Source organism: Apodemus sylvaticus, chromosome 6, assembly GCF_947179515.1.
Source record: "Apodemus sylvaticus chromosome 6, mApoSyl1.1, whole genome shotgun sequence".
NCBI lineage: Eukaryota > Metazoa > Chordata > Mammalia > Rodentia > Muridae > Apodemus > Apodemus sylvaticus.
In genome coordinates, this window is record NC_067477.1 from 114,814,705 (window position 1) to 114,837,972 (window position 23,268).

Consider the following 23,268-nt stretch of genomic DNA (forward strand, 5'->3'; position numbering starts at 1 on the left):
CCAGTGCTCTTGACTGCTGAGCCAGCTCTCCTACGCTGGCATACATTTAATTTAACGAATGAAGAGTTTTTAATGCTGTTTTGACTTGTAAAAATTAGGGGAGGAGTACTGAGAAGCAAGCGTCAATTAATGTGTTAGGTACTTTTCTCTTTCTTAGTTTTGTTATAAGCAGATCTCTTCATATAAAAGGGATAGTGACTGGGGAAAAAGGCCAAGCCAAGATCATAACTACAAAGGTTTCCCATAATCAGTAAGTGTGGGAAAATAAGCAGTATGTCCTTACTCTGCATGTTACCACTGTTGGTCTTTTCTATCCAGGACACACACACACACACACACACACACACACATTCATTCTCTCTCTCTCTCTCTCTCTCTCTCTCTCTCTCTCCCTCTCTCCTCCCTCCCTCCCTCCCTCTCTCTCTCTCTCTCTCTCTCTCTCTCACTCTCTCTCTCCCCCTGCCTCTGCCTTCTGAGTGCTGAGATGAAAGTCATGTACTACTACATCCAGCCTCCATTTTCAACATTGTTGGGAATTCTGTCCTACTCCCTAGTTAAAAGTATTTTAATTATTTCTTTAAACTCAGATCACCAGTTTAGGATTTGGGGGATGATTTTTTTTTTTTTTTGGTGGGGGGTGGGGTTATGGAGTTTTTGTTGTTTTTGGTTTGGTTTGGTTTTATTCTTGTTTTTTTCAGCTAGGTTTCTGTAACCCAGACTAGCCTGAAAGTTATTATATAAACCAAGACAGCTTTGAACTTGTTCCAATTCTCTTGCCTCAAACTTCAGAATACTGGGATTTTGAATTTGTTTTTAGTTCATTTAAATGAGTGAGATCTCCTTATAGTAGTGTAGCTATTAGAGATGACAGGGCTCTATAGAACTTGTATTAAGGCATATATTTACATGGTGTATATGCAATCTAGTCAGCTTGAAAATTCATAAGTGATCTGTTTCAGATATTACCCCATGTCTTGCTTTTTGGAGAATATATGTTTAGAAGTTCTTTAGAAGAGAAGTAACGTTAGGAGTTGATCTTACATCTTTTGCTAGGCAGTTTAAGAATTGTAGGTCTTAACAAGGAGACTAAGGCTAGCTAGTGAGATAACTAGGTTCAATCATTTCTCTAGCAACCATAAAAAATCAGGTGTGGCCGAGGAGGATTTTGTTGTTTATTAGTATGAGTTTTAGCTGGCTTGTCTGTGCCAACTACTTGTATGCAGTACTCATAGAGGCCAGAAGAGGGCATCAGATCCCCTGGAACTGTAGTTACAGACAGACAGACATGATCTGCCATGTGGGTTCTGGGAATTGAACCCAGGTCTTCTGGAAGAACAGCTCTTAGCCACTGAGCCATTTCTCCAGCCCGATGTGTAGGCTTGTGATACCCAACTCTGGGAGGTGGAGACAGGGAACCCTGGGACTCACTCATTCACAGGTCAGCCAGTCTAGCCAGTTGATGGTTCCAAGTCCAATGAGCGATCCTTTCCCAGAATTAAAAAAAAGTCTCTGGCATCTACATACCAATGTGTGGGTCTGTGTCCTCCCTGCACTTACACATACCCCACATGTACAGTTAAAATAGAGAAAAAATACATGAATTTAAGAAACATACAGTCATATTTAGAAAATATTAAGTAATCATTCATGTGAGTGTGCAACAGTAATAATTTTTCCCATTTCAGCATGCCAATGAAGATGTGGAAAGGATGTTACTAGGGAACAAGTGTGACATGGATGACAAGAGAGTTGTACCGAAAGGCAAAGGAGAGCAGGTATGTGTGAGTTGGCAGAGTTCTGTGACAGTGTCTGGTCTGCCTGCCGTGACCACAGCGCTGCCCCCGAGCCGCCCTGCCAGGTCTTAGAAAAAGTGCTTATGGAAACACAGCTTACCCTGGGAGAGACTTTTCTACGCTTTATGTAAGCTGTGTAAGAGAAATGTGTCAGTGATTGTTGTTTTTTTTTTTTTTTTTAAGAGTTTATTTATTTTATGTATATGATGAGTACTCTGTAGCTGTCTTCAGACACACCAGAAGAGGGTGTCAGATCTCATTAGGGATGGTTGTGGGCCACCATGTGGTTGCTGGGATTTGAACTCAGGACCTTCAGAAGAGCAGTCAGTGCTCTTAACCGCTGAGCCATCTCTCCAGCCCAGTGATTATTGTTTTAATCATAGAACTTTAATATGTCAATTATTAAAATTCTGAAGTTTGTAACTAAAAGACTGTGGCAAGCAGAAATTTGGTGTGTCACACTGCGCTTCTAATGTACAGACAGAATACCTGATTTAGGATATCTCAGATGAACTCCTGAGTTAGGGGGAGGAATATTTTTATTAACCAACTCTCTTTTTAAGATCTTGACTCCTTAAAATGGTGTGTCACATTCTAGTTGACACCACTACTTTCAGAGTGCTACAGTTGTTTCCTGTGACTTGTTAGCGCCACAGTTGGCTGCCTGTGCTTGGCAGTTGCATAACATTTTTTTACTTCTATTTTAGATTGCAAGGGAGCATGGTATTAGGTTTTTTGAGACTAGTGCAAAAGCAAATATAAACATCGAAAAGGCGTTCCTCACATTAGCTGAAGACATCCTCCGAAAGGTGAGTTCCTTATGCAGCAACACTTTATTTTGTCCTTTTTTTGTTAATAGTAGTAGTAGTTTTTGGCTGGGCCTGTAACTCTTGATTCTCCTGTCCTAGCTTTCTGAGTGCTGGGATTGCTCTACCACCCCCCTGTTCTTTGTCCCTTTGAATACAATATTTACATAGAAAGTCTTCAGTTTTGGTGCTATTGTTCCTAAAAGATCGCCTATTACTAATGGCTGGTCCTCCAGAATAAAGTAAGAAGCTTGTAACTAGATGGCTAGGAAATATGTAGCAGCCCGAGGTAGGCAGTCGGTGGTGGCTGCTGGTACTCACAGCTGGGCTGTTTGTACTGCACCCCGGCCCAGCTCCTCATGTCTGTTGGCATGGTAATGTTGGTGACCAAACCTGCAAAAAGAAGTAAAATTGGGGTTGAGGGCATAGATCATCAGTCTCAGCTTATGGGTTGTGACCCCTTTGAGGGGTGAAAACGGCCCTTTCTCATGGGTTGCATATCACATATCCTGCATAGCAGATAGTTATATTTATAACAGTAGCAAAATTACAGTCATAATGTAGCAATGAAAATAATCCTATGGTTGGGGATTACCACAACATGAGGAACTATACTCATTATACATATTATATGCTGTATACATATATATAGCATTAGGAAGGTTCAGAACCACTGGTGTAGATCATTGGTAGAATGATTGATTACCTAGTGGGTGGGAGATCCCAAGTTCAATCTCTAACTCTTCAAAGAATGAGGGAAATTTAGTGTGGGTAAATACATGAAGGCTATTTATAGTGTACTGAGCAATGAAAGCAGGTTAGAACCCAGCATGACGACACATGTCTACATCCAGCACGCTGCAGGTGGATTGCATGTTGAGACCAGCCTGGGTTACAAAGAGAGACCCTGTTTCAAATTTAAAAAATAAATGATAAACCAAGTCAAAGTGTGTGGTTTCATTTAAAAAGTATATGGTACCAAACAGTGTAAAACACACAGCTACAGATAACAAAGGTCTTGCACAGGTCTTGCTGTGTAGCCCAGGCTGACCTAGAATTATTCTTCTGTCTTCTGAGTTCTGGGATTACAAGCATATGCTACCACGCCTGGCTTACTAGTCCTTCTGTTCTGAGAACTCATAGGTCAGAACAAAGATGATTCGAGATACACTTTACAGAGGAGGCCAACCAAAGGATGACCAAACAGTTTTCACAGTATGACTTTGCATAGTGCGGAAACACCCATCTTGAGACTCTAATTGCCTTTTGTTGTATAACCTGATATTGCTGTGACTGTGCGTGAATGTGTTTTCATCCGTGTCAGTATTTTCTCATAGGTTGCTTGCTTCTTTGTATTGTTGCAGACCCCTGTAAAAGAACCCAACAGTGAAAACGTAGATATCAGCAGCGGGGGAGGCGTGACGGGCTGGAAGAGCAAGTGTTGCTGAGCTCTCCTGCCCTCTGCTGCCGTCCACCATCCGTTTCTCTTCTTGCTGCAAAATAAAACACTCTGTCCATTTTTAACTCTAAACAGATATTTTTGTTCCTCATCTTAACTATTCAGTCCACCTACTTTATTTGTTCTTTCATCTGTGACTGCTTGCGGACTATTATAATTTTCTTCAAACACCAACAAAAAATGTATAGAAAAATCATGTCTGTGACTTCATTTTCAGATGTACCTGCTCACTCACCCCTGCACTTCAGTTGTATTATAGTCCAGTTCTTACCAACATTAAACTATAGCAATCATTTCAACTATTCTGCAAATTGTATAAGAATAAAAGTTAGAATTAACAATTTTATTTTGTACAACAGTGGGATTTTCTGTCATGAATAATGTGCTTGAGTCCCTATAATCTATAGATGTGATAGCAAAGAAACAAAAGCCAGGAAAACACTCATTTTCGCCTTGAATCTGTATGTGGGGTTAATTTTGTCCTGTGCCTTATGTGGAGAGGAACGTCTCTGGTTTTCTTTTGTTGTGGTGGAAGCATGCGCAGGAGACATTTCATCCTAACATAGACCCGCTCAGATGCTCGCGGTGTGCTCGCGGTATTCTTCACAGTAGTTAGCGAGGACAAAGGCTGATGCACAAGTGATTTGATTTCCAGTCTCATTCCCAGTGGCCTTGCTATTTAAACTGATTCCCGCCACCAGGTCCTGGGGCCACTCTGTCCTGCGTCTCATCTTTCTGCATGCTGCTTTGTTTGCCCTACTCCTGGTATGAGTTATTTAAAGAGGAAAGGTTTGTCAAGTTTAACATAAAGCACTCACTGACTGATTTACTTTGCTAAGTAAACAGAAAGATAAATTCTAACTGCCTATATCAGATGTCAGTTAATCGGTGTCTGCCCCTCATTTACTCTCTCCCGAAATCTGTCCCGCTGTCTGCCTTCTGTTCCCCGCCTCTCCTTCCTGTCTATCCATGGAGTTTATGAAATGGAAGAGTTAATTGCATGCACTAGTGTTTGGAGGGTGTTGTGGCTTGTCTTTCTAATTAGGTATATATCCTATCACTTTCCTAGAGTAAACCTCTTAACCTGAGTTTGACTAGTCTCCTCTATGGCAACTCCTGGCAGTTCCGTAGCCTAGGAAAGACTGGTTTAAAAAATACCATAATAAGGAGGAGTGGTCTTAGTAGCGTTTGCCAAATGTATTGAGATTTGGCCTCTGAAGAACACTTTTGGTATTAAGTCGTCTTTACTGTAAGATTTAGAAGTACATTATAATATTATTAATTTCAAGTCCTATCTTTACATCCTCTCAGAAAACTTCTGTTACCGTGAATTTTTTAAAAAAAGGAAAAGGACAGCAAAAGGCTTCTCGCAAAAGCTGAGCTCTGGCTCTGTCTTCCCGTCCTTCCGTCCCTGTCCCCGTCCCCGTCCCTGTCCCCGTCCAGCTTCATTGCTTCTCATTAGGATACGGTGGACTAAGCCCCTATGCTGCTAGCATCCTAAGATGATACCTCTGTGGGAATCATTGTGAATAGCATGATTCATTTCAAGCAGAGGCTGAGTTTAGGACAGCAGCTACCATTGAGAAGACTTCTGTGACATGCATTTTAATGACCTTGTGGCTCACATAAACAGTATAGGGACATATCTGCTAAAAGAACCCATGAATTTGTCAGATAGTGCCCTAAAGACAATTTTATATGCCTCACTGGTGGTTCTTAGGGTTTTCTTCCCTCACTTGACTTTATCATTGTTTACTAGTAAAAAGCAGCATTGCCAAATAATCCCTCATTTTCCACTATGAAAAATGCAATGTTTAAGCTTTTGAAGTTGTAGGTTAAACCTACTGTTGTTAGATCTTTGCTGTTTGTGTTGCAGCCCTCGCTCTGGAATGTGGCGGTCGCCTCTTTACTTTAAACTTTCTTTAACCCTTAATTCAGTGACTTAAGGTTGGAGCTACACACTGGGATTTTGGCTAACAGACTGACAGTTTTATTGTTTGCATAATTATAATCGGCATTGTACAGAGAAAGGATATGACTACCTTTGTTAAATCTGCACTTTCTGAATATCAAAAAAAAAAAAAAAAAAAACCAAAAAACCAAAAGGGAAATGGAGTATAAATCAATTTTTGTATAATTGTTTGAAACCTGAGTTTTATTTGCTTACTATTAGGGCTTTGTCCCCTTTCTGTAAGTCTCTTGGGATCCTGTGTAGAAGCTGTTCTCATTAAACACCAACAGTTCAGTCCATTCTCTGGTACTAGCTACAAATTCGGTTTCATACTCTACTTAACAATTTAAATAAACTGAAATATTTCTAGATGGTCTACTTCTGTTCATATAAAAACAAACTTGATTTCCAACTGTGTGGTTTGGTTTTCATTTGTCTTTGGTGTTGGAGATGGAGGGTTGCTTCTGACGACAGTACATGAGGGCATCCTGCGAAGCACAGTAAAGAGAGGGCAACTGCGGTGTCAGCAGCAGCGTGTGGGAAATGGGCACTTGGACGAACCCGTGAGGAGCAGAATCATCCTCATACAGGAAGACCACCCAGCCCTCTCCAGCTCACACAAATTCAGTGGACCAAGAGAAACCCACTGATGGGCCTGGGGCACCCAGGTGACCTCATTTCTGGATGATGGTACAGCGGTGTTTAGATGGTGCCTGTCCTCTTACTTGAAAACAGTATTTCCAGCCTCATGAACCATGATTTGGCCTTGCATGAGTATCGGCAAAAAGCAGTTCTTAACCCTGTGTTAAGGCCTGGTCAGTAAAGAGTCTAGCTGCTTGTCTCTACTGGAGAGTGGTGTAGAGAGGTAGTTCATGTTTCTAGGTCACCTGAGTGTTTTCAGTACTGCTCTGCCCTTTCTCCCTGAACTCACATAACCCTGGTGATGTCTGGGATTGACAACCTATGGTTGTCCCTTTGAAACTGGTGTAAGAAAAATGGATATGGTCTCTGTTTTATAAACCCACTGTCTCAGGAAACAAAAGTCATCTGATAGCTACCACTTGGAAGGTATGGGCAGAAGACTCAGGAATTAAAGGCTAGCCTCCTTTGTATATGAAGTTCAGAGTAGCCTAGACTGCCAGCATCAAGACCCAGTGTCAAAAAGTAAGTGCTGGATATTGGCTCATGCTTTCAGTCGTAGTGGTGCAGAGGCAGGTGGGTCTCTGAATTTGAGGCCAGCCTGCTCTACAAAGCAAGTTTCAAGCCTACATGTGCGAGACCCTGTCTCAATTTTTTCGTAAGCTTATTAACTAGGAGTTTATGCAAGAAGAGCCAGGTAGCTAAGTTTTAGGTAAATGCTGTTACTAGAAGGATGAGTTAAGTAGGCGTTCTTGGAGTTTCCCCAGGAAGTATAATACATTGGGTCTTAACATATGTAGACTGACAAGACTGTGCAGAGAGATGGGCATTGTAAAAGAACATGATCTTAGCTTTTATGAAGAGACCAACTAGACGGACTGATGGGCAGTGGGGATTTTACAGTGGTGAGAGCAGTATCTTTGTGATTTAGATAAGGAATACGGATTGCACAGGTCATCAAGAATTGAGCCTGTCTAAAATGGTGACGGGTTGCTGGGTCGGTGAAGCAGAATGAGTCTTAGGACCCTACTTAGGTGTAGGAACCTCCAGTGCCTGTCATCTAGTTTTATTGGGTTATTGTTTTGTCTAAGTCATCTGTGGCAGAAAGTAAAACTGGCTTTTTGGGTCTTTTAGTGGGTTTCTGAAGCCACTAAAGTTGGTAGTGGATACACTAGTAATCCAGTGTGACCTGTAGAGGAGTGAGGGGTGAAGCAAAAGCATGCTTTGCTGGAGGACTGAGAGGTTTCTAGCCAAGATTTGTAGGTAGGCCATTGTAATTTGAAAGAGCAGTCAACTGTGGAAGTATTGCGAGAGACTCAAGGGCTCTCACCATCAAGGGTCTGGGGATCATTGAGTGACCATGTGATAATGTCTGTCGCCTTTGCTTGTGTATCATTCATTGGATACCCATGAGACAGGGATGAGTATAGCAGTGACATTTCTATAAAGCCCTAAAATTGTGACATTTATAGAGTTATGATCTGACTTGCTATAGATAAAATTCTTACTTCATGGGGAAATTGGTATTTCCATTAGATCTGAAAATAGAATAGTCAGTTTGATTGCACACTCCAATGGGATGGTGTTGGGTTTCATATAGCCCACCATGGTCTTGAAGTCACTAGGTAGCCATGGATGATCTTGAATTCTTCTGCCTCCTAAGTACAGTGGTGATAGGTATGCAACACAATGTCTGGTTCTGCAGTGTTGGAGACAGACCCCCGCATGCATACACACAGTGCCCCCAACAGCTGACTTGTCCACCCCTCTAATGACTCGTGAAAAATCACCCATTCACATCAGACAGATACACAGGTAGCAGAGCTGATGTTGCTTTGAAAGATGACAGGACTCAGAGACCACCCCCCATCTGTGCCTTTAGAAGGGCCTGTATTGTAGCTTTGAAGTCTTGGGTCACGTTGTGAACCACAAATAATCTTGGCCTTGGAGATTTTTATTTTGAGGTTTTTGTTTGTCTTAATATGTATGGGTGTTTTTCCTGTATGTATGTCTGTGCACCATCTATGTGCAGTGCCTGAGGAAGCCAGAGAGGGTGTTGGAACCTCTGGACTAGAGTTTTCAGATGGTAATTTACCACTATGTGGGTACTAGGAATTGAACCCAGGTCCTCTGGAAGAGCAGACAGAGCTCTTAACTACTGAGCCATCTCTCTCTAGCTCACTTATTTCTTTTTTAAAAAACAGTCACACAGTGTAGTGCTGGCTGGCTTGGAATCTTCAGAGATCTGTTGGGCTCTGTCTACTGAATGCTAGGATTAAAGGTATGTGCCACCACATCTGGCTGGGCCTGGAAAATGGAAGGCCAAGTTACTGGTTCTGGTAACTGAGTAGGGACTGTGTCTTGCAGGAGACTCTCCTGTATGGGAGAAAACAGAGGCATTCGCCCACCTAAGCCCAACCCCAGCCGTATGCCCACCTCTCAGACGCCTAAAGAGCACTCAAGAAATGAATATTCAATAAGAGCTACTTTAAGGAGTACCTGAGCTACTCCTCAGATAGGAATACTTAGATAGTCATGTGGAAAGGTACATGGGGTTTTTTGAGACAGTTTTTCAAGTGTGGTAGCCCTGATGTGTCTCAAGCTGGCCTTGAACTTGCAGCTTTCTGCTTCTGCTTCCTGAGTGTCAGGCTTCTAACTGTAGACTAGCGTGCCCGACTGTTGTGTCTGATCACTCAGCTTTGAGTCTCCAAGGGTTCGTCAGAGCTCTCTCCTGTATCAGCTACTGTTCCGTTGCTGTGAGGAGACACTTATGACGAAGACGACTTAGAAAGCCTTCATCTGGGTGTTTGAACAGTTGCCGGGAACTCACCTGATCCGCCAGCCCCTGGGCCTGGCAAAGGCTTTTGAAAAAATTTTAAAGTCCATTCTCAGTGACACCTCCTTTGACAGAGCCACACCTCCTGATCCTTCCCAAACAGCTCCACTAACTGTGGACCAGGCATCCAGAGGTACGAGCAGGCGGGAACCATTCTCACTCAGACCACCACACCTCTAGTTCCCACTCATGTTTAACTTTTAAAACCAAGCTCAAAATATAAAAAGACCTCGAGATAATTCAGTAGTGGAATGTATTTAAAGCCCTGGGTTCAGTCTCTAGCATATGCCAAATGGAAACACTGTGGCAATGTTTCATATGGTATGACCCCACCCCACACAATAAAACAATCTCAGCAACCACAGATAGCAAGCCTCATGGGCCCCACATGCAGCAAAAAAAACTTTGCAGATTGGTGAGCTGGCTCAGAGGGTGGAGGTGTTTGCTAGCAAGCCTGTTGACCTGAGCTTGAGCCCCGGGATGCGTGCAGTGGGAAGGGAGGACTGACTCCTATGGGTTGGTCTCTCACCTCCACACACAATGAGTGTGCACACACAAATTAGAATTTTTAAAATTGATCTTAAAATATTTTAGGTTGTCAAAATTTCCCCAAAATCCCAAACACAAGCGGAGCCAAGCCGCTGACCGAGAGCTGCATGGTCTGCATGTACGCAGGAGAACGCAATGCTCGCAGCTGCCTGAGGTCCTCGGGCTTCCAAACTGCGTGGAGAGCAGAGGCCTGAGCACAGGGCTTGGCACGGCATAATGAGCACTAAAGTGAACGGATGCCAGGCATCTCCTCCCTCCGTTTGGAGTCTTGTATGCCCTTCCTAGAGCGGGTTGATAACCAGTTTGCTTTTCAGCAGCAAGAGGTTCCCGCTTGAGAAATGTTTCAGCTTTAAGTCCCCAGCAGACTTTGGGGTGCCTGACTAAGAAGTTACAGGTGCCACTGCCCTCTATTTTCTCACACACTTCTAAGTGCCAGTTACGTGGTTGGTTACAGCCTAGAGGCTCTCAGTGGGCCGGGCGGTGGTGGCGCACACCTGCAATCCCAGCACTCAGCACTTGCGAGGCAGAGGCAGGCGGATTTCTGAGTTCGAGGCCAGCCTGGTCTACAGAGTGAGTTCCAAGACTATACAGAGGAACCCTGTCTCAAAAAAAAAAAAAAGGCTCTCAGTGGACTTTGAGGGTGGGGAGCAGTTGAGAAGCTTGCAGAGCAAGAAGGAGGTCTTGAGGGCTGGAGCCCCCCTCAGGTCTCACATAGGACTGTCCCTCCCCCTGCAGATAGTATTTCCGGGTGTGGAGGTCCCTGGAGGGAAGCTCTCTGTTAGGGCAGAAGCTTCAAGCATGGGAGTCTACATCTGTTTCCCAAGAACTCCCTGCCAGTAATCTAGGGCCTCTCAGGCATTTTGCTGAAAGCCTCTGGAGAGGGTCTCATTTATTTGAGACAAGCCGGCTTCTGACTGGCTGAATGTGTGCACACGAGGCTAGACTGCAAAAGCAGTAGACTCAGGCTTTCCACCGGCAATCAAAAGTAGGGGTGCTACAGCGGAATCTGGGGTGGGAGGGTTGTTTCTTCTGTGCCGCATTTACAGCTGCCAGAGAACCTGACAATGGGCAGAAAGCGCTACATCAGGCCCCTCTCCAGCCCCGTACCCACCCTGAGATTATACACATAAACCACAGCACCTGGTTCCTCGTTGCTGTTTCTATTAATTTATGTTAATCTCTGTGTGCACTTGCATGTGGATACCTGTAGAGGGCACAAGAGAGCATCAGATCTGGAGCTGCACAGCCACAGGAGGTTGTGAGCTGCCATGCCAGGGCTGGGAACTGAACTCAGGTCCTCTGCAAGAACACGTGTTCTTACCTCCCAAGCCATCTCTGCAGTCCCTGTTTTTGACTTTGCAACACGGTACTGGTTTCAAAGTTTCATTTTCTGGTTTTCATTTCATGAAAGCTAGGCAAGCACTTTACCAACTGAACTACTTCCTTCCCCAGACCCTACAATGAACACTTCTTTTTAAAAAAAAAAAATCGTTAGCCGGGCATTGGTGGTGCATGCCTTTAATCCCAGCACTTGGGAGGCAGAGGCAAGTGGATTTCTGAGTTCAAGGCCAGCCTGGTCTACAGAGTGAGTTCCAGGACAGCCGGGGCTACACAAAGAAACCCTGTCTCGAAAAACCAAAAAAAAAAAAAAAAAAAAAAAAAAAAAAAATGTTATTACATGTATTTATGTGTGTTCATGCTAATAAATACTTTTGAATATATATATTGTCATTATATTGTGTGTGTATGTGTGTGTATGTGTGTGTGTGTGTGTGTTTGCATGATGTGGAGGTCAGAGGACAACTCGCAGAAGTTAGTTCTCTTCCACATTGTCGGCTCTGGGGGTCAACCTGGGGTTCATCAGGCAGGTGGAGAAGCCCCTTTACCCACTGAGCCGCCGGCCTCACCAGCTGCATAGATGTTGCTCTGCTCCTGGGTGTTTACCTTGTAACAATGTATTATCTATACTTCTTAGTTTTCCAGAGTCAGTGTCTTGATATATATCCCATGTTGGCTCAGTGTTGGGATCACAGACATGTGCTAGCACATCTAGTTTACACTAGTTTGTTCTATATAAGTTGTTATATATGTAATCAATAGTAGCTAGTAATGGCGGTCCATGGGACAGACAGGAGGATGGACACAAGTTGGAGACCAACCTGGTCCCCAGTGGGTTCTTGTTGAGCCAAGGTTACAGAGACCCTGTTTCAAACAAAACTACTCGAAATCATCATAAAAGGCTGTGTGGGGGTGGGGTGGGAATACACTGAGAAACTTGACTTCTAGGATCATAGAGACTGGTCTGCTTTGGCGCATCATCACTGCTGATGGCCACAGATACCAGGCCTCAAGGATCGCTACTGTCCCTCTGAGAGCTGTGTGGCTGCTACCAGAGCCCAAGCCCTTCTGGAGATGAAGGCTGTGTGGCCTACCTCTCTTTCTTGCTGTGGGTTCTGGTTCAGAGTCCCCATGGTCATGTTAGTTGATGAAACCCAAATTATGTGTCTAGGTGCCAGGGAAGTTGGAAAGGGCGTGTGTCGTGAGCGTGGGTTATGACAGAGTGGGCAGATTGCTGGCACTGCTCAAACCTAACTGCATATTAGCTGGACAGTTTCTGAAAAATCCACCCCTGGGGGACAGTGAAATGACTGAGCTGTTTGCACAAGTCTAGTGACTTATTTGATCCTTGGAAGCCGTTTATGAAAGGACAGCTGACTTCTGAAGTTGTCCTCTGACCTCCACACACTGTCAGGAGTGCATGGCACTAATTCCTGTGGTGGTTTGAATGAGGGTGGCCCTATAGGTTCGAATATTTGGCTATCTGGTCCCCAGTTGGTAGAACTTTTGGGGAAGGGCTATGAGGTGTGGCCTTAGAGAAGGGGTTATTGGGGTGACCCCTTCAAAATGGGTCAAAAGAGGGCTTCAAAAGCCCTCACCATTCCCAGTTAACTTACTACCTTGTGGATCAAAGCAGAAGCTCTCATCTACTGCTTCAGGGCCATGCCTGTTTGCCTGCCTGTGGCCGTTCATGGACTCTAACACTCTGAAAATGTAAGTCCCAGATTAAACACTTTCTTTTATAGATTGCCTTGGCCATAGTGTTTTATTATAGCAAGAGAAGAAATGAAGACACTCCCTAGTAAATAAAACCAATGTAAAGCCCTTCTCTAGCAGGTGATACAGCTCAGTAGAGTGCTTGCCCAGCGCAGCCCAGGGCGGCCCAGTGTGCTTAAGGCCCTGGGCTCAGTCCCCAGACCCCAGAAGCCAAGTTGTGACGGTGTGTGTGGTAACCAATCCCTCATCTAGATCATCCTTGGCAACCCAGCCAGGTCAAGGACAGCATTGGTGTGAGAGCCTCAAGAGTAGCCACACAACAACAAATGCAGACACACCTGTGCACATACAGAGCATGTGCACAACCATACCAACCCCCCCACCCCCAGGGCTGGGACTCCAGAGCTAGTATTTTGGTTTGGTTCGGTTTTTTCCAGACAGGGTTTCTCTGTATAGCCCTGGCTGTCCTGGAACTCACTCTGTAGACCAGGCTGGCCTCGAACTCAGAAATCTACCTGCCTCTGCCTCCCAGAGTGCTGGGATTACAGGCGTGAGTCACCACCGCCCAGCCTGTTTTAAAATGTCCTTTGCAATTCCCCTAGGCAGCAGTTGCACCCTTATTACCAAGTATAGTCTTCCAATTACCTGCCTTGGGACCTCCCGGGAGCTCTCCCATTTCTAGAGAATGTGAAGGAAAGAAGGAAGAAAGGGGCCAGGCGGTGATGGCGCATGCCTGTAATCCCAGGACTTGGGAGGCAGAGGTAGGCCGATTTCTGAGTTCGAGGCCAGCCTGGTCTACAGAGTGAGTTCCAGGACAGCCAGGGCTGTACAGAGAAAAAACCAAATCCCCCCCCCCCCCAAAAAAAAGAAGAAGAAGAAGAAAAAGAAGGAAGAAAGGCAGGAAAAGAGGGAAAGGAAAACCACCTCGGGGCTAAGGATGTAGGACAGGTGATCAATCTTCGCATCCTCGCTCCCTTCCGAAGGTGGGGTGCGGTGGTGAACTACAGAGTCTTAGTACAATTAGAACCCACACTTAAGCAGCCCAAGTGGATGTGACCTGTCTCGCGCTATGTGGTTTCTCCATGGCAGCCTGTGCCCTACCATCAGAGAACAGCGAGCCTGACTTGACCTTCTATGTCCCACTGAGGAAGGCATCTTTGGCCTACATGTCACCCGGCAGCCTTGGTGTGAGCCAGCTGTCCTCTGTGAGATTTGTGTCCTTAATTGTAAGCAGTCTTGTTTACGATTCCTGAGTGCAGTCCATCACTGAGAAGTCAAGGCAGAAATGCCAGCAACTAGTCACATCGAGTCCACCGCCAAGAGCAAGAGAAACGTCCACAGTGCACACGTGCTGCCTGCGCTCTATTTCTTAGTCTCTGCTGGCTTCTTCTGTCGTTTGTGGCTCAGGACCCCCACCTAGGGAATGGTGTCAGCCACAACGGGCTAGGTCCACCAGTCCATCAATACTCAAGACAATGCCCACAAACGTTCCTCAGTAAGACACTCTTTCCACGTAGCTCTAGGTTAGTGTCAGACTGACAATAAACCCAGCACAGCTTATATCGTTCTTTTCTTTGAGCAAGTGTCTTATGTAACCCAGGCTGGCCTTGAACTCTCTGTGATCCAAGGGTGATCTTGAATTCCTGTTCCTCCTCCAACTCACGCCTGGCTTTATTTTTAATGTTTTACTTTGAGATAAAGTCTTTCTGTGCTGCCCAACTTGGCCTTAGACTCTTAAGCTCAAGTAATCCTCAGCCTCCTAGATAGCTGAGACTGTGCGTGGGAACCCCTGCACCCAGCTTGCACTTCTTTTTTAAAAGCAATTTTAATTATAACTCTAAAAGAACTTTAAAATACAAGCCACTGTCAGGTCAAACTAACTACTGCCAGTCCCTAGATAAATTGATTCCCATAGATCTTTAAAGTCCTTATCTGTAATGGGGCCAGTGAGGTTGCTCAGCAGGTAGGGACACTTGATGACCCAAATTTGATCCCTGGAACTCACAGATTGGAGGGAACTAATCAACTCCTGAAGTTTGTGCTTTGATCTGCGCATTCTGTTTGCTTATGTGTATCAAGATAATATACATTCAAAGGGCTAGAAAGTATCTCCAGACTCAAGTATAATATTCTTTCTAATAGAAATATTCTTCAGTTCTTAGGTCTCCCTGTTTGAGAAACAAGATTCATAACATTCTCAACTCTTCTGAATTAGCAGGAACTTGTCACTCTGTGTGTGTGTGTGTTGGGTGGAAAGTGGCAGAAACAGACTATAAAATTAACTATGGAGCCACTATGCCACCTGGTGACCATTTTGGGAATTGCAGTCCAATTTCCGCCTGGCCTTACACTCCTTGAGGATTTAGGGGGCGTATACCAAGCTGGGCTTGCACCCCCACCCCTATCCTAGTCAGTTCCGGCGGCAAGGTGTACACCGAGGTGGTGAGGACATCAGCACCAAACCTGACCACCTGAATTCGACCCCTGGGAATCACATCGTGGAAAATGTAGAAGTTAGGTCTGGTTCTTCCTCCCAGCTCCATGCTCCCAGAAATAAGACTGGGATCAGATTCAAAATATATTTACACAATATTTGTAATATATGTCACATAGCTAGGTCTTCTCTGGCTAGATCATAACTGAAAATAACCTAATTATTTTAGGTATATTCTGCCACATGGCTGGTTAGCAGTGTTCAGATACCAAGCATCAGGCTTGCCGCGTCTTCTCGGGCAAATCATCCATGCCTGGCTCTCTTCCCAGAATTCATTCTGCCTCCTGGACGTCCCACCTTCTATTCTACCCTTTTCTATAGGCTATAGTTTTCTGTTTTTTTTTTTTTTTTTAACTGGCAGGTTATGCATCCAAACAAGATATTCTCTCTACTGGAAAGGAGATCTTACGCACACAAGTCATGATAGTGTACTCACACATGTAGACACAACAAATACGTAAATGTAATTTTAAAGGGCGGGGTATGGTGATGCATGCCTTTAATCCCAGCACTCAGGAGGCAAAGGCAGGAAGATCTTTTAGTTCAAGGCCAGCCTGAGTTCTAGCACAGCCAGCGCTACACAGAGAAACCCTGTCTCGAAACATAGATCAAAAACTGAGTAATTGGAAATAGAAAGGAAGGCAGACCATGAGCTGTGCGGTCTGAGGTAAAGCCCTTTCGAGGGTCTCAGAGCTCTTGCTCTCGCTCTTTCTTTGCTTCTGTTCCCCCTCCCCATTCCCTTCCCCCCCCTCCATGTGCTCCTGGCCAGCCTCTTCTTCTCTACTTTCTCTCTCTGCTTTTCCCTGCCTCCATTGCCCTCTTGACTCCCTTCCCATGCCCTAAACTCTAGTTTATACTTTAAAAAAAAAAAAAAAGAGGGTCTTAGTTTGTGGGAGCAGAACCTCATAGGTAGATTAGAGACCTTACAAAAGGGAAGGAGGCTGAGGGGAACTTTCTCTTGCCATTCTGCCTGCCAGCACATGAAGACAGTTAGACATCTTCATGTCAGACTCCAACTTTCTGGAGTTTTATATAAATTACATTACCCAGTCTGTGGTATTCTGTGACAGCAACATTAAACAGAAAGAGTTGAGAGACGTTCATCTCCAGATTAGAAAGTTATGGCGTATACACACACACACACACACACAACACAACACAACACAAGCCATACATCCATATTAAAAACCCCTACAAAGGCAGCCTAGATTACCTATGCCAAGAATGTCCTTTTTTTTTTTTTTTTTTTTTTTTTTTTTGGATTTGGTTTTTCCGAGACAGGGTTTCTCTGTGTAGCCCTGGCTGTCCTGGAACTCACTCTGTAGACCAGTCTGGCCTCGAACTCAGAAATCCGCCTGCCTCTGCCTCCCAGAGTGCTGGGATTACAGGCGTGCGCCACCACCGCCCAGCTAACAAATTATTTCTGTTAGCTTGTGCCTTTACTTTCCACCATACAGTAGTATAAGAAAGCTATGGGAAATATCCTCACTGCCAGCGTGGTGTAGACCTGCAGCCCTCCCATGTCTGTCTCTTGCATGTTTTTTTTTCTATCTTTCTTATGATCATCCCACTCGTGCCAGCCAGGCTGGGACACATAAGGAAGTAATTTGAACAACCCTGTGACAGAAAGCACACTAGAATAGAAGGCAAATCACACATCACACGTATTGATGAGTCTGGGGATCCACATTTACACACAAACACACCCTGTAGAGCAAGAGCACATTTGAAACCTCACTTTCCCCTGCCCCAAGTAGTCTTGTTGCTATTTTTTAAAAATATATTTATTTATTGTTATATCTAAGTACACTGTAGCTGTCTTCAGACACACCAGAAGAGGGCGTCAGATCTCATTACGGATGGTTGTAAGTCACCATGTGGTTGCTGGGATTTGAACTCAGGACATTCAGAAAAGCAGTCAGTGCTCTTAACCTCCAGCCTCTTGTTGCTATTTACTTCTAGAGCATTGTCTAAGGTCTCCATGCTTAGTAAGCACCGACTGCGGGAAGCTTCTCAGCTGGGAACGGAGCTTCCTGAGCCCCTCTTCCGGCCACACTGGAGTGTACAGGTGACAAGAGCTGCTGTGAGTTCACGGGCACAGCAGCCAGGTCATGCTCAGAAGGCAGCATCGCGGCCCGTCCACGGCTCACACGTTCTGGCCCCATCTTCCTGAGCTTGGAGCAGGGAGGGATGCTGGTGTGGACGTCCCATTGCGGCTGGTGTAGACGGCAGGACACCTATTCTCAGCCCTCTGCCTGTCCTGAGTCTGCATTTTTCACAACTGCAGAAAAGGGGCTTCCCAATCACAGGCGAGAGCAGCACTAACCCGGGGGTACAGACATGAGCGTGTTGAAGGCAGTTTGACAACATGTCCGGTTAGCGAAACAACAGGAATCGGTTCTGTTGTAGAAGGCGATGACCCGGCCGCGGCGGCCCGCGGTCCTCTCTACCTGCCCCAGTGTTCTGGATTCCCCAGTGAAAGACCCACACAGACAACTTTGTATGTAATATGCCTTAATCAGCTCAATGGATGGGTCACTCCTAAACTTCCACATTGCGGGCGTCTCCCCTCCAACACTCCTGAGTTAGTACTTACTAAAATCCGTAAGTATTCCATCTTCGCTACCCTAGATCCAGTAGGGGAGGGAGGGGCACTCTTCCCGCCCGTCCAGGATTGGTGTGCTCTCTCTTCTGGCTCCTCAAGCCTGGATCTCCTCCTTTCGAGGCACTGCCTTCTCCTTTCCTCTTCTCTCTCGGTCCCTTTGCCTCCAGGCCTAAAGTCCTGACTCTCTCCCCGCCCAGTTCCTGGCTGCCGGCAACTTTATTACCCAACACAACCAACTGGGGGCAGGGACCCTCGGCATCTTACATACAGATTCTCATGCAATTCTGGGAACCCAAATAACACAATGCAAGTGTTGGAACACGTCCACATTTCCCCCTTTTCGTTCATTAAAAACGCCTTTTGGGGCTGGTTAAGAGTACTGACTGTGCCCGGCGGTGGTGGCGCACGCCTGTAATCCCAGCACTTGGGAGGCAGAGGCAGGCGGATTTCTGAGTTCAAGGCCAGCCTGGTCTACAGAGTGAGTTCCAGGACAGCCAGGGCTACACAGAGAAATCCTGTCTCAAAAAAACTAAAAAACTAACTAACTAACTAACTAACTAACTAACTAACTAAATTCCAAGAGTACTGACTGCTCTTCCAGCAGTCCTGAGTTCAATTCCCAGCAACCACATGGTGGCTCACAACCATCTGTAATGGGATCTGACGCCCTCTTCTGGTGTGTCTGAAGACAGCAACAGTGTACTCAAGACAGTGAGTGTACTCATATACATAAAATAAATGAATGTTTAAAAAATAAAAAAGCTGGGGGCTGGGGAGATGGCTCAGCGGTTAAGAGCACTGACTGCTCTTCCAAAGGTCCTGAGTTCAAATCCCAGTAACCACATGGTGGCTCACAACCATCCATAATGAGATCTGACGTCCTCTTCTGGTGTCTGAAGACAGCTACAGTATACTTACATATAATAATAAATACATCTTTAAAAAATAATAAAAATAATAAAAAGCCTTTTCTTTCAGATATATAATGAACATAGTTATAATAGTTACATGAACGATAAGGTATGATATACATTAATAATGTCCAGCCTACCAATTTGTCAATTTAGGCACATTACTCTAACATCTATCCTTAAGGAAATTATAATTCTATACCTGAATTATGTTTTGATTTTAACTTGTATCACCACCTGAAAACCATCCTTTCAAATCTACATCATCTTCTTCAATATTAAACAACGTAAGTTTGATTATTAGACTATAGTATTTAACCCTGTCAGAGATCTGAGAATGAATTAAATATTACCTGAATATATAGAAAGCACAAAAACTTCCAAATTACTTCCTGCCCAGCCTTTGGCCACCAGCAACTTTATTTGCCAATCTTAACCAACTGGGGGCAGGGACCCTCAGCATCTTACATATGGATTCTCGTGCAGTTTTGGGAACCCAAATAACATAATGAAAGTATTAGACCAAATCCATAATAGATTCCCCTGGGGTCTATAACCTCCCAAGCCATAGGCTGTTGACAGGTTTACAGCTGCTTTTGTTTGTTTGAACTAAGGTCTCAGTGTGGACCAGGCAAGCCTTGACTTCTTGCTTGGCCTGCCTTTACCTCTGCTGAGTTGACATGTGTATACCATCACGCCGTCTCTGGATAAGGACAAACACACAGATTTCTTTCTTTTCTTTTCTTTTTCTTTTTCTTTTCTTTCTTTCTTTCTGTGTGTTTTCTTTTTGGTTTTTCTAGACAGGATATCTCTGTGTAGTTCTGGAATTCACTCTGTAGATCTGACTGGCCTGGAACTCAGAGATCAGCCTGCCTCTGCCTCTGGAGTGCTGGGATTAAAGGCGTGTGCCCTGACTGCTGGGTTTACAAAGGTATTCTTATGTCAGGCAGTAGCTAGCAGTTCCCCAGTGGTTCTGAGCTGAGTTTTGCTAGAACTGTGAGGTGACAGGCAAGAACTACTTACCAAGAAGACATTCCACCAGCTGTTCAGTCACTGTGAAGGTGACCGAGGAGGGATTCTCTATTTCTGGAAACTTCTAGGCTAGGCTAGAGCAGGGCATTCAGGGTTGGTAGCTACTGTCTTCTGCCCTTGATGCAAGATCCCCCAGCCTGGTAGTGGGAGGCACTGTGACAACTATTTAAAAAAAATCTTTACATTCATTCCATTATATTGGTGTTTTGCCTGCATGTATGTCTATGTAAGAGTGTCAGGTCTAGGAGCTGCAGACAGTTATGAGCTGTCATGTGGGTGCTGGGATTTGAACTCTGATCGTCTTGAAGAGCAGTCTGTGCCCTTAACTTATGAGCCATCTCTACAGGTCCTGGCACTGTGACAACTACATGGTAGACAAAAAGGACAAGTTAGCTGTTGATTTGTCTGTTATATTTGTCTGAGTTATAGGGTTTTTTTGTTTTGTTTTACCTTGAAAAGAATTCTATTCTCCATTTTCTATTTCCATTCCTGATTTAAAAGACTCACCAGGATATTGCTGCCTTTACCATGTCAAGTCAGGCGTGTGAGCTGCTATTTCGGTGCTGGGATCCAGACTGGGGTCCCCTGGAAGAGCAGCACGTGCATTCAACTAACCACAGAGCCATCTCCAGCCCCAATGCATGGGCACTTTTTAAAAAAAACAATAATTTATTTTCCTTTTTTGTGCATTGGTGTTTTGCCTGCCTGTATGTCTGTGTGAGAGTGTCAGATCTTGGAGTTACAGACAGCTGTGAACTGCTGTGTGGGTGCTGGGCGGGGAGTTGAACCCAGGTCCTCTAGAAGAGCATTCAGAGCTCCTAGCCACAGATCATCGCCTTGGCCCCCATTATTAACAGTTTTAAATCCCCCCCCCTTTTTGACTCGGGGCCTTGTGTATTCCAAGCTGCTCTCCTATTTTCCATGTAGTCCAAGGCCTGGAACTTCTGCGTCTCCTGCCTCTAACTCCGGTGTTTGGGAGACTGAGGTAGCACAGGCTGTAAGACCACGTTTGGGCATGAGCTATGTAGGAAGACACTTCTTTAAAAAAGAAAATGATTTCAGGACTTAATTAAAATAAAGTTTATAGTCAAATATGGTCTTATGACATATTTCTGGCTGTCCTGGAACTTGCTATATAGCCCAGGCTAGCCTCAAACTCACAATGATCCACCTCCCCCTACCTCCCCAGGGCTAGGATTAAAGACATGCACCCCAACACCAAGCCCAACCGATGTCTTTAACACTTTTTTTTTTTTAACACTTTAGCACTAACCAATGTCTTGAACTCTTAACGTGCTTAGAGTCAGAAGTCAGGAAGATCTGGATTTGAAGGTAATCCTTAGCTATACAATGAGATTGAGGCTAGCCTGGGCTATAAAGTCCCTATCTCAAAAAAAAAAAAAAAGGGAAAAAAGTCAGAAATGTATTTTTTGAAACATACTTTAATCAAATAACTGTTCTTAACCTTATTTAGAATGAAAACATTTTATTTGGAGTTGGAGAGCCAGCTCAAGTTGGAGCGTGTTTCTTTTCCTCCAGGGAAAATTTGAATTTGGTTTTCAGTGCCCAAGCTAGGTAGTTCCTAACTGCTTACAACGCCAGCTCAGAGAGAGGGTCTAAGACCTTCTAGCCTCAAGGGCACCTCGTAATATGCACATGAAGGAAAATAAAAATAAAAATTTAAAAACATTAAAAAAAGAAAAGAAAAAAAAAAAAACCCAGGTTGTGGAAAGATGGTTCAGTGGTTAAGAGCACTGACTGCTCTTCCAGAGGTTCTAAGTTCAAATCCCAGCAACCACATGGTGGCTCACTATCATCTATAATGAGATCTGACGCCCTCTTCTGGAGTGTCTGAAGACAGCTACAGTGTACATACATATAATAAATAAATAAATCTTAAAAATTATTTATTTAACATGAGTACGCTGTTGTCTTCAGACACACCAGAAAAGAGCATCTGATCCCATTAGAGATGAGCTGCCATGTGCTTGCTGGACTTGAACTCTGGATCTCTGGAATCTCTGGATCTCAGATCAGTACTTCTGACTGCTGAGCCACTGTTCCAGCTACTCTGTTTCCTTTCTCAAAGCCTGATTTTAGGGTTGAGGGTGGTGCTTAGAATGTAGAGCACTTGCTTAGAAACTTCAAAGACCTGGGTTCAACGCCCAGCACCACATGAACTGGGCCAGGCGTTGCACACTTACAGTCTACACACTGAGGAGATGGAGGTAGGAGGATCAGGAATTTGAGGCAATTCTTGCTACATCCTGGGCTATGTGAGACCCTGCCTCAAAAATTCAAGGTAATCTTCAGCTACCCAGCAAGTTCCCGGTCAGCCTGGGCTACACAGTATTGTAGCTAAGTGGTCAGCCTGGGCTACACAGCGTTATAGCTGAATGGTATAATGAACCTTCCAGAACCCAGCGTGTGAATTCAAAATGACTTTTCCTACTTAAAAGGACCAGGTGTCACTGGAGCCATGGCTGACGTCAGACTCCAGGCTGGAAAATGTAACGTGCACTGGGAACTTCTGAGCAGTCTGCACAGTGTGGAACATGCATAGAAAACTGCCCCAGATGCGATGCCTACTTCTGGGGTTTAGCAGTATATCCCCACACACCTACTGTCCAGAGCCTGTGTTATGTTTGCTGCCCTGGTCTTTACAAACTGTCATATTGCATTATGTGACAACACTTTTCCTGAGGAGACACACACATCTACTCACCTCAGGGAGCCCATGACAGACTGAACTACAGATACCACCAGAGTTAAGTTTGGTGAACCAGGAGGTTTTTTGGGACCGTGGGCAAGGAAAATGGAGCAGAGAAGATTCGAAGACAGCTGCGTCACCATAGCCCACCCCAGCATAGGTGACGGCTCACAAAGCTGGAACCCACTGCACAGCCTGCAGGCGGCTCAACAGTTGAAGAGTTGTCCTTCCAAGGGGGCTCAGGTGGGCTAAACCTCTTCAGAGTAGCTCGGTTGGCTTGTGCTTCTTCCAGCTCTTGCTAATCTGGTCTCAGAGTCTTCTTTGCTGCATGGCTTTGGAGCTGGGCCTAATGAAGCTGATCCGTTTCAGGGACTTCCTGAGGCTCCTTTAGTTTTCTTTCCTTTCTTTCTTTCTTTCTTCCTTCCTTCC

General features: G+C 44.8%; 1 protein-coding gene across 1 annotated transcript in view; it reads left to right on the forward strand.

Moving 5' to 3' along the window:
* Window positions 1-6,378, forward strand: part of Rab10 (RAB10, member RAS oncogene family) — a 59,106-nt gene extending 52,728 nt beyond the window's left edge. The window contains exons 4-6 of the mRNA XM_052186215.1: window positions 1,686-1,775; window positions 2,501-2,602; window positions 3,964-6,378. Of these exons, the coding sequence (XP_052042175.1) occupies window positions 1,686-1,775; window positions 2,501-2,602; window positions 3,964-4,047 (276 nt within the window). The 3' untranslated portion in view covers window positions 4,048-6,378. The remainder of the gene's footprint in view (window positions 1-1,685; window positions 1,776-2,500; window positions 2,603-3,963) is intronic.
* The last annotated feature ends 16,890 nt before the right edge of the window (window positions 6,379-23,268 follow it).